The sequence below is a fragment of the Marmota marmota genome, unplaced genomic scaffold, assembly GCF_001458135.2.
Source record: "Marmota marmota marmota unplaced genomic scaffold, marMar, whole genome shotgun sequence".
Classification (NCBI taxonomy): domain Eukaryota; kingdom Metazoa; phylum Chordata; class Mammalia; order Rodentia; family Sciuridae; genus Marmota; species Marmota marmota.
The window spans coordinates 8,582,842-8,595,277 of NW_026000019.1; the positions used below are offsets into that span (position 1 = coordinate 8,582,842).

General features: G+C 36.1%; 1 protein-coding gene across 6 annotated transcripts in view; it reads right to left on the minus strand.

The window, feature by feature from the left end:
- Window positions 1–12,436, minus strand: part of Hmcn1 (hemicentin 1) — a 381,331-nt gene that overhangs the window by 44,320 nt on the left and 324,575 nt on the right. For all 6 annotated transcript variants that reach the window (XM_048809830.1, XM_048809832.1, XM_048809831.1 and 3 more), the window contains 5 exons: window positions 12,157–12,294; window positions 11,369–11,503; window positions 7,435–7,704; window positions 4,809–4,999; window positions 1,187–1,400 (listed from right to left, as the gene is read on the minus strand). In XM_048809830.1, the coding sequence (XP_048665787.1) occupies window positions 1,187–1,400; window positions 4,809–4,999; window positions 7,435–7,704; window positions 11,369–11,503; window positions 12,157–12,294 (948 nt within the window). The remainder of the gene's footprint in view (window positions 1–1,186; window positions 1,401–4,808; window positions 5,000–7,434; window positions 7,705–11,368; window positions 11,504–12,156; window positions 12,295–12,436) is intronic.

The window sequence follows — 12,436 nt, forward strand, 5'->3', positions numbered from 1 at the left end:
TTTTTTTTTTTTTTTTTTTTTTTGGACTTGGACTTGCAATGTGCCAAGGAGCTCACATGGCCTTTCTAACCTGAACTTTGTTTAGTGTCTTCTTTGGGTCTGGGTCTGCTGGAGTGGAAGTGGAGGTTGCAGGGGTGGCTGAGGCCCAGGGTGGGGAGAGGCTGAGGCCTCCATTTGGCTCTCACCTCCGGCAGATGCATGCATGGAACCTACTTGCTGGTTCCTCCAGCGCACACGGGCATAAACATGTTAATTTTAAAACAATAGGTACTAAATCAGATTCTAAAGGGGCCAATATCTAATTTATGTTGAGTATGTTTACTTTGCATGCTTTCCCCCATTTACTTTTTAAAATTTCATGATGTTGAATATTAAGTGGAAAATAAACTTTAAAACTCCACGTAGCTAATTAGTAGTATGCCTTCAGAAAACAGTACTGATTAGATTATTTAGACATGGTTTTTCTTTAGCAAGAAATGCTATTGCTATTAATTAAGATAATATAGTTGATGAATTCCAGTCATTAAAGGAAATCTTAACAGCAGAGAAAACCCTCAAGCTTCTTATCATTTTTCTAGCAAGACACTTAGCCAATGCTAACAGTGGGCTAGGACAACTCGTCATTACTGATGATCTCTTAACACTGATGACAAAGCCCCATGAGTACACATCTGTCTTCCCAGGAAGGAGTGCTGCTGGGTCCCGTGCATTAGGTGAATGTGTAGTGAAAATAAACAGTGTCTAAGAATTTTCTACACAACCATCTACACTATAATGGAGATTGGTTCATATAAAGAGAAGCAGAGTTTTCTGTGAGATGAGGTGAATCTTCAGGACTCCAACAGTAACCACCTTAATCCATTTATCAATGAGGGAGGTTCAGCAGCTGCCTTTACATAAAATATTGTCTTCTCATTGGGATGGAGGTTCTTTCTGAGGTTAAAAAATATACTCAGAACATGCAATATATAGTCCTGTGATCAACTGATCCTTTTGTAAGAATCAACAGTGCATACATACTGAGTTGAGGGTAAAATCCAAACAGAGGCACACATGTTACAGCATTTAAAGCAATCAGCCTTTCCTTTGTAACTTTCAGGCAATTCCCAGAACTAAAGGAAACAGAGACTGGTCTGAACTTCTCTACAGGTACATTTATTCACTTCTGAAAAATCAAATCACCAACCTGGAATAATATTGGTATTGAAGGTCCATGTCAGTTTAGGTAATGGAACACCAGTTGCTTTACAGCTCAGTTGGAGCCGTTCCCCTTTATTTAATGACACATCTCCGGGAAGTTCCGTAAAAGTGGGAAGAACGTGTACGGTCAGGCTGACAGTGTGCATATCTTCACCGGCAGCATTGTTAGCAACACAGGTATAGATGCCAGAATCTTCCGGCTAAAATTAAAAAAATTCACAGTGCTTAAGATTTCATAATCTTACATCATCTTACATAAAATCTATAAAATTGCAGCGCTTGTTCCTCCAGAGAGCACTCTTACATAAAGGCAATTTAAATTTCCACCTTTTAGTCTTAACCATCCCGTTAGTTTTCCCATAGCACAATTTAAACTGTATAAGGAGTTTAAACATAATCTCAACCTTTACAGAACTATAACAATCTTTTTATAGCACTAAGATTTAAGAAGACTTTACTAAACATCAAGTATAGAAAACATCAAGTTTATTACTCACCAAGAGTATTGCTGTTCTGTCAAGTACAAATAAAGAACAGGTAATCTCAATGGTATCAACAAGATACCAAAGACTTTCCAAATTATCATAATTAAAAATGGTAAGAATGAGGGCATTATTACCTACAGTTCTGAAGCTTCCCTTGCTAAGTGGAAGGGCCAGCTCTCTTCGCTCATGACACTGGACGGATTGGCAGCATCCCATAAAACTCTGACTCCCTTGCTTGAAACCACCTCTTTACCTGGTTTCTAGGGCACCACTCTCCCCAGGTTCCCAGCCACCTCTCTGGCTACCTCTCCTTCTCCATGTACTTTTGCTGTCTTCCCCTCGATATCAATCTCTTAATGTTGGCATGTGAGGAGGCTCAGTCTTTGGTCCTCTTTTCTTGTCTAACTGCTCAAGTCCTTGGTGATTTCATCCAGTGTCATGGCTTTAAATACCACCCATATGCAGATGACTGCCAGCAACTCCAGCTCAGATCTTATCTCCAAACTCTAGTTACAATGACCTCATTCCAACTCTCTGAATGTCTAGTTGATACTTGATGGCTACAGGTGACACCGGAAGGGAAGAGGGGAAATGGGGAGCTTAGTTTTGGATATAGATTCCCAAGTCCCCTTGCCTGTTCCCATGGTACCTGTAGCTGTCATCTTCTCAACTGATGGCTATTTCTTCCTCCAGTTGCTGCTGCCTCTCAGATATTTGAGCTATTCTCTAGTTTTTCTTTCCAGTCTCTATATGTAACCCATTAGGAGATGCTAGCTTCACAGCGAATGCAGCATCATATCACTTCTTATTGCTTCTCTGCTGTCACTCTGCTCTGAGTCCTGTCATTTCTCATCTGCCTCCAGACTGGTTTCTTAACAGTTCTTCCTGCTTCTATCCTGTCCTCTCCACTGTCCACTGTCATCACAACAGCCAGTGCAGTCTCTGGAAACACCAGTCAAGTAATATTGGACCCCTGTTCAAAACCTGCAAAGGAGTCTGACTTTTACTAAGTAAAAGGCAAAATCGACCCACTGACCTACAAGACTCTACACGATCTGGCCTCCATTTTCCTCCGACTTCTCTTTTTCACTCTTTGTGTTCACTGATCTCTTCTCTCTCAAATTTACTTGGCGTGTTCCCACTTAAGTTCTTTGCCCTAACTATTTTCCCTGCGTAGTGTGCTCCTTCTGTGGATATTTACTTGGCTAAGTCACTTCCTTCAGGTTTTGCTCAAATGTCACCTTCTCAAGGGACTTACCCTGACCCTCCTACTTAAGACTGTAATCTGCTGCTCCAACTCCTGCAACCTTGATCCCACTCTTATTTTCATAATCCTTTTTTTTTTCAGGCATTGTACACATTATTTATTATTTTCATTATGGTTTTTATCATCTATTTTCTCCTTCTAGAAATAAGCTCCATGAGGACAAGCTGCTTCAATTCTTTTGTTCCCTGATGTATTCCAGTGTCTGGATCAGTGCTGGTTGCAGAGATGGGGCTGAGTATTTTTAATGGTTGATCTAATGATTCAATGCATCTGGATGCATTAAAATACTTATGACAGATGTTTTCCCCCCTTTTTAAAATCCAAGAATAAAATTTTGTTTGGAACCGAAGCACCGGAGAATTTGAAATGTAAAGTTTATAATTATTCATTTATAAATGCAAACCCAATTTGATTTTTCCTTTAAGACAAACAAGAATAAATCATATTCCCTGTAAGTCCCTCCCCACCACTCCACACACAGTCTTAAGCTCTCAGGTTGTGACAGCTCAAGTTTAAAAATCAAGATTTTTATGGAAATGAAGTATTTAGAAATCTGGATCATACATATATTATTTTATATTATTATAGACTTTTACATATTATTTATGTCTCTCACTTGGTATTTATAAGGTACCCTATTGTTGGTACTCTTTAAATGTGCATGAGTCATTGCTATATTAAACTCTAATTATTTTAGCTGTTTCATTAAATAATTAGAAATTATTTAATCATTCAATTCTTTAAGGTCTAGAAGAGTGATAGAGGGGCCTCATTCATGGGCATGGGGGTAATGCCCACCAGAGAGATTTAGCCATTTAAATAAATAAGCAAAAAAGATTTATGTCTATTTTATCAATTCTAAAATTTACATTTTTATCTTTGAAATCTCTGAAATTGGGATGCAATGTAAACATCAATGGTCTGCTGTGGTTTACTTATCACTGCATTATTTCTTTCTTAGTGGTGCATAAAATATTGGTGCATCTCACAGTTGGTGGAAACAGATTTTAATAAACACAATGTCTGCTGGCAGAGCTGATGGGAGTTGTGCCTGATGCCCGGCACTAGGTGTGGTCACCCAGGGTATGGATAACTGGTTGAGATTATACTCTAAAATGAATAGTATCAATTTTATCATTGTAATCTGTTCAAATTTAACTCTATCCAAACTTTGTAATGAAATTTAGACATTTTTAAGGTTCAGGAGAAAAACAAGATGTGTACAAAGGCTCAGAAATTGACTTACAGTTTAAACATGTCCAGTATTTGGTGTCAAGTCTTGATTCTCTCAAACCATGTGAGATAATTTTTTAAGCAGTCATGTATGTGTACCTACATATAGATTTCTCTTCAAGTGGGCTACCACTATAAAACTGAAATGTTCCAAATACTGACTATTTACAGATCTGGAGAAGTACCACCTGAGGATATTTAAAAACCTCAGTGTGCATAGGTCCTTAAAATTTTAGTTATTAAAAAGGGTTATATAAAAACCTAAAATGAAAAAGCAAAACACTACTTTCCATATTTGCTTTACAGTATCTCAGATACTCTTGTATCTTCTTTCTTCTTATCATTCCCAGACATGGTTACAAATACAGGCTATAGCACAGAATTTTTTCTGATAAACACAGATTTCAATAAAATAATTTTAGAAGGAGAGCACTATGAGTTCTGATTGTCTATTATATCCCGTTACAGGGATATAAAATAAAATATGTATATGATAAATCTTACAACCTGAATTTATGAATATTTTCTTTCATTATTAAAGAATATACTTCCAAACTAAATAACCAAAAGAAGGTGCATTTACCATGTGACATAATGTATCTACTTACGTGTTTTAAACTTACCACAGCATTTTCCAAAATGAGTTCTCCATATGGTTCAGCAGTGTATTTTCCTAACAAGTTACCTAAAAGAACATTGTCTTTTTTCCAGTTAATTGCTGGTGTGGGGATTCCATCAGCCACACATGGAAGAATGGCTTGTGAATTCTCATTGACTGTGTAGTGCACTTCTGTACTTCGGATCCTGGGTGGTACTGTGAAGAGTCATCCAGGAAGTTGAGTTCAATGTCTTTATTCACATTGAAAATTAACACACAAAAGACTGGTTTGAAGATAATTTTGCTAGATATATTAATATTTTCACAGGATTTAAATGGATTATTAAGATCTTCATTTACTTGCTATAAAATCAATGAATATTTTTGATGCAAGCAAGAATTCTATTGTATTTGAGTTTATTGAACATATTTACATTTCAATTTCTGAGCAAATGTGTTGGAAATCTTTATCTTTTATGCGCCATTTTGAATCTTCCATATTTGGTTTCTTCTGCTTTTTGGATTAAAGTAAAACAAACAGAAAGACTTCTATGGCTGTATAATTGCTGGCTTTGCTCTCAGGTATGGAGAGAATGAATCAATAATAGTCACTACAAAATACTATAATGCACTCAATATTGAATATCACAAAATGCTGTGGAAAATATTTTTTGCAGTACTTCACATATTTGACAACAAATTCAAGTAAAATCTGATCAGGAAATTTAATCCACTTTTTACACTGCCACAGAGGAAACTTTTATATTGATTTCATAACTCCATACATTGTAATGCCAAATACTTTCTATGATCAAATGCAAACCATCTGAAATTTAGGCAATATAAAGATGAATTGATTATTTTAGTGACAAAGAAATATGAAATACCTTAGTAGATTCAGACCTAAGATATTTACTGCTAAAAGAAAGACCTAAAAAATGAAAAGTCAAAATATAATTTCTTTTCAGATAATTAATTTTGGAATTATTCAAACATATTTGTGAGAAATGGACCATGTTAATGGATTTTTTAAAAAGTGAGAGACAACAGTTGGAAACTGCTGTATAAACTTTAATATTTCATCCTTTATTTTTCTATGATTTTCATATGAGTAAATATATATACATTATGGGAATGATTATGCCTAAACATTAATTTGGAAAACAAAAATCTGTTTACTGAATGGTGCATCATATTCAACTCATTTTTTATTAATTTATCTTGGTTTTCTTGGAGTTGCTATTTATTTTTTTTTTTTTGCAGGGGATTATAGAGATACAGTATTAGCACACATTTCAGTTCTTTATCTTTCAAAATAAAAAATTAAGGCTATGAATTCATGGCTGATTTTTAGATTCAGCTACAAACTGCACTTTTTTTTAAAAATATTTTTTTAGTTGTAGATGGACACAACATCTTCGTTTATTTTTATGTGGTGCTGAGGATTGAACCCAGGGCCTCATGCATACAGTGCAAGTGTTCCACCACTGAGATACAATCCCAGCCCAAACTGCACATTTTAATATGCAGCATTCTTATTTTTATTATTTTATAAGTAATCTGGAAAAAAACCATGCCTTTAAAGTACTTTCTAGCTGGGGTTGGAGCTTTGACATTAAAAGTTCATTAAAAATTTCTAGCTTTACTGCATTGTGGGTAGGAATTGTGGTCTAATATTTTCAAAACTTAATAACAATTTCTTTGTTGTTTAGTATATGAGCTATTTTGGTGCCTTTTCTATAAATAGTTGAAAACAGAGTATTACTTATTTAAAGGTAAAGAAATAATGTATTGATATACTTCAGTTATGTTGACTAAAATCAAGGATGTTATTTGAAAAACTCATAAATGATGATGTTAATGCTGGCTGAATTATCTACTCAACTAAAAAGAAATCCACTCAAAACTATAACTATGAATTTGTAGTAAATTCAAATATACATAAAAATAAGTTTTACATATTTTTGGAAAAAAATTAAAAACCAGAAGCTACTCATTAAAATAAGTTACCTCTGAAAAATAGTAGTTGAAAACAGTTTAATTTGCTATTGTTTCCTACTACTCTCACAATAAGGATTCTATCTTTAGTCTTAAATATACTATAGAAACTAAAATATTTCAATGCTGACTTTTAGATTTTAGTTAGCTATACAAAAGGGAAAAAAGGATAGTTTTTCTATCCTTTATTTATCCAAAATAGACAAAATATTTTGCTATTTAAAAATAATGAATCCAGTACATTTCCAGTTCCCATTGGGTTCAAACTATTTACAATGTAGGTCATATGGTGATTAGTTTTTAGCCAACATGACTTGAACCTTCAAGAAGTGAAGCAGAAGATTCATAAGAACACAAATGGCCCTCTTATAAGCCAATGACAGATCCCAATCATCACAATGTGAAGGGATTATCGGCAGCACATTATTTTTTCCAACAATATTAGTAATAATCTCTTTCACACGTGTATGTTCACACAAAGGTAAATATAACCACAGAAAAAACATTTTCAGGGCAAGTGCACCTTCCCACCCCATGCATACACTTTGGATTTCTGATTTTACATGGGTTTGATTTCCATATTTGCCCTTGGTGGTCTTTTCTCTTGCCATGATAATGAAGCAGACTGAAATAACCCACGTTAAACAACCTACCATGGACAGTGAGCTTGGTGCTCATGCTGCTGGATCCTGCCACATTCGCTGCCATGCACATATATTGACCAGTGTCACCGGGCTGAGCAAATGCTATTTGCAGAGCTCCAAAGCTGAGCATGCGCTGGCGGATGGATTCCACAATTGCGTGCCCATCTTTATGCCACGTGATGTCGGGTGGTGGGAAGCCATCAGCCTCACACGGCAGCGTGACGGGCTTGTCCACAGCAATGACATATTCCTTTGGCTGAGTGTTAATGACTGGAGGAACTAGAAGACAAAAAGATTCAAACTTTGTCTTAAAAGCCTGAGTGTTAAAATTACATACTACAGTACTGATCTAGCCCAGTTAAGTAACACTGATGAATAACAAAATTCTAAGTTCACCACATCCACAAAGAAAGGAGCACTACAGTTTGTTTTGTTTGGAACTTTAAATTCCCCAAGTGTATTTCAGAAAATTAGTCTGTATGAACTTTACAAAGAAAGGTAAGCGACTGCTGATTTTGGAAGAGGAGATAAACATGTATTCATGAAGGTTTGCATGTCTAGAAAATTTAGACTGTGTCAACAAAAGTATTTTCTTTAACATATAAATTATGTGGTTCACTTTAGGTATTAAAACTTTCAAAATAGAACTCTGAGTTTTGGGAAATATTGTACTACTCGAAGATCCTTTTAGTTATGCAATTTCTACTGAGCTTGGCAGGATGTCTTAAACATCATGGCAATATTTAATAAAGTGTTATTTGAATGAATGAAAAATGAGTAAGTAATGGAAAATAATTATATAAGTAAAATTATTCCCATTAGAAACAAATGAAAAAGCTTATTTAAGGATTCCCCCCTCTAAGTGTTTACAAGAGGCTGACCACTACTTGGGTATGGGCCTGTATGTTGTAACAAGTATTAAAACATCCACCAAAAAAAGACATCTGAAATAATTATGAATATCCACATTAAGTTATTCATAGCAAACAAAATGTGTAGTTAAATTTGTGCTTACCATTATATACTGTACCTGCAAGAAGAGATTGAGTCTATTCAGTATTTTTTCAGGCCTCTAGAGCACATGATAATCTCCGGTTGCTTTTGGAATGCTTAGATACTTTTCATTACTTAATGTGTTTTCTCTCAATTACTCTTATATCAATAATTTTAATCATTTACTGAAGAAAAAACTCAAATCTGAAACCATTCTTTTGTATGATCTCTTCGCTGATGAAATAAATGAATGCTTTTGGGTCATCATCCTACTTGAATTCAATTGCATTCAATAAACTGCTCTCTTCTTGAAATATTGTCATCTCTCAACCTTTGTCTAGTTCTCCTCTGACATCTCTGTCCTCTCCTTTTTGTGTGTGTTTACTGGGTATTTTTATATTTTATTTTAAGATGGGCTCTCTACATTGTGTAGTCTGGCCATCAACTTGCAACCCTCCTGTCTCAATCTCCTCAGTAGCTGGGATTAAGGTAGGTGTGTGTGTGTGTGTGTGTGTGCCCGCACGCCTGCGCCACTGCACCTGGCCCTCCTTTGTATTCTGTTCTCCTTTATCAGAATTCTATACAGTGCACTATTCCCTGACTTTGTCTTTAGCAGTCTTTTTCTATCCACATTTTCTTTTCCTAGGTGATCGCAACCAGTTTCCTGGGTTTAACACGAATTCCAAATACTTACTTTACACCATACATCTCTCATGAGCCCCAATATATATATACATGTTCAACTGTCTATTTGACATCTCCACTAGGATTTTTAATAGTTTCCTACATTTACATGATTAGACAGAAACCACCATTTCCTTCTCCCAAAACCAGTTCTTCCCTTTGCATTCTCTTGTGGCACTATCATCTACTCATTAGCTCAAACCTGAAGCCCAAGAAACATCATTAATTTTTCTCTTTTGCTAACCTCCAATTCATCAGCAATCCTCACTATTACACCTCCAACAAGAGCTTAAATCCGTCACCATAATACCTCATCTAGACAAATCTATCCATTCTTCTATCTCTAGTCTTGTCCTTTGAATAAACTATCATCTATGTAGCAATAGAAGGTCTTTCTAAAACCAAGTCACAATCCTGGCTGTGGCCCTATAAGACTCCCAGTGTACAGACTGAAATCTCACTCCCCTTGGGACCATCGCACCCTCCATGCCCTGGCCCTGCCTGTTTGGTTGATCTCCTCCATCTTTTGCCTGCCTTCCCATTGTGTCCCCTGTCTGGCCACACTGGCGTGTTTTCTTCTCTCTCTCTGCCCTGCTTTGGGCTCATTGCACGGACACTCTGTCAACCTGCCCAGGCTCATCCTAGCTCACTGCTCAGGTGTCAAATGTTTCCCATGCTACACCCCAAAGAAGCCCTGTAAACACTAATCGAAAAACATCATCAGGTAGCTCCAGTATCATCATCTCTACATAGTATATATCAGAGTTTATCATTATTTCATTTTAGGAATATATTAGTTTTCTTCTCCATTAAAATATAAACACCATAAGAGAAAGAACACGCCTGTAATGCTTAATGTGCTTCCACATATTGAGACTGAATAAACATTAATACAAAGAAACTGAATTTGCAATCTGCTGGAAAGTGGGCTTGACTATATTCATTAGTTACCATAAGAAAGTTGCGCTACAAGAAAATTCAGACTCTACTAATTCAAATCCAGTACCTTGAAAGCTCTTTCCAAATCACTTCATATTCACAAAAGGAGTACATGCAAGATAAGTAAATTACATCAAGAAAATATCAGTTAAATGTGAAAACATAAAAGCCCTGCTTTTTTTTTTTGAATAATTTTTCCATCAAGTTAGTTTAATGGCAATTTTTAAAAAATATATTTTACAATTCAGTGTTTCAAAGTATAACCAAATGTATATGGTGAAAAAAAAAAGTTTTAAAACCACAACACATGGGCTGGGGATGTGGCTCAAGCGGTAGCGCGCTCGCCTGGCGTGCGTGCGGCCCAGGTTTGATCCTCAGCACCACATACAAACAAAGATGTTGTGTCCGCCGAAAACTAAAAAATAAATATTAAAATTCTCTCTCTCTCTCTTAAAAAAAAATAAAACCACAACACATAATCTACCATGAGACACAGTACAGCTGTCCCCTCAACTCCCAACCTGCAAGAGATACCTGAAAATCAAGAATGGTACTGAATTCTGCTCATTCTGTTTTCCCCATACACACATCCCTGTGAAAAGTTTAATTCCTAAATTAGGAATTCATAATAAAATGGGACAGTTAAAACAACATACTGTAATAAAAGTTATATAAATGTGGTTTCTCTCAAAATAGCTTACTGCTCTTTACCTTTTCACTTAATGGCTTCTCTTTGGCATATCTGAATAGCCAATATCATTAATGTTGTGCTTTGGGACTATTATTAAGAACAATAAAGGTTACTTGAACGTAAGCACTGTGATATTGTGACAGATGGCTGGTAACTGAGATGGTTACCATGTGACTACTACCTGGGTAGTGTACATGGCATGGGTATGCTGGACAAAGGAATGATTCAAGTCCTAGGTGAGATTTTTATCATACTATTCAGAAGAAAGTGCAATAAAACTTACGGATTATTCACTTTCAGAAGTTTTCACTTAATATTGTCAGACCATGGTTGACTGTGGGTAAAACTAAAATCATGGAAAGCAAAATCACAGTTCATGAAGTGACTACTGTACCCAGTGAAGTCTGATAGAAGTTAAAATTATGATGGACACTTTCATGTTCTTACATAAACAATGTGAAAAGAAATGCAAAACTTCAAACTTTCTTCTTCATAAAAGTAATAGGAAATCCAACAGGAAAATGCAAACCAAGAATGTTGAGAACCATGGGTGAAAGGCACTGTTATTAGAGATAATGACATTTGGCATATGTTGCTACAAACATCTTTGAAGACAGAGATGAACTAGTCAGGTACCTTGGACATTTAACTTGATTTTCCCCAAGGCTGTGCCAGCTGGGTTCTGGGCCACACACATGTAAGTGCCAGCATCCTCACGAACAGCTCTGGAGATCTGCAAGCTGCCACTAGGAAGAACTGCATGGCTTTTGCCTGTATCATAGTTAACAAAAGAAAAGTGACATGAATTTTCATTTTGAAAAAACATACTACCAAAGGCCAAATGTTCTCTCTGATAAGTGGAGAGATCAAAAATGGGGAGGGGGGAAGCATGGGAAAATGGAGGAACTTTGACTGGGCAAAGGGGAGGGAGGATGGAGAGAGTGCAGGGGGGAGGTAGGTACGTGGAAGACTGCACATAAGGTGTGACACTACATCGCCAGAGAAATGAAAAGTTGTGCTGCATTGTGTACAATGAATCAAAATGCATTTTGTTGTCATATATATCTACTTAAAATAAATTTTAAAAAGTTGGGCTGGGGATGTGGCTCAGTGGTTGAGTGCCCCTGAGTTCAATCCCCAGTATCCAAAAAAAAAAAAAAAAAGAAAAAAGAAAGAAAGAAACAACAAACTATAAAGCCCATATTCTACATGAAGCATTAAACCTGGAGTTGGTAGGACTGTAGGACAAATAAATACTATGGACCCTGTATTCATGTATTTTTAAATTAAAATGAGCATAAACACAAATATATGTAAGTAAAAATGGGAAATACAAATACAAGTAAAGAAACATCAACTTACTGACTTCTGAATTATAGACACTGGATGTGTCCTGATTTTCTTGATAGAAACAGTGGTAGTACCTGCTGTGATCACATTGATGCCTTCCTTCTGCCAAGTAACGAAAGGAGTAGGTGTCCCTGTTGCTTCACATGGTAGCAAAATGGGGTTGTTTAGAATGACATCTAGTTCACTTGGCTGGGGCTGAATGATTGGAGGCTCTAAAAAACCAATCAGCAAAATGAACAGCACTAGTCAGCGGCAGAAATGTCACCATGGTGATGAGCTGAAGTATGCCCAAATCTATCATTCCTAAGTACTGATTTCATTGAGTAATAGAAAAGTAAAGATCGGCTACATTTT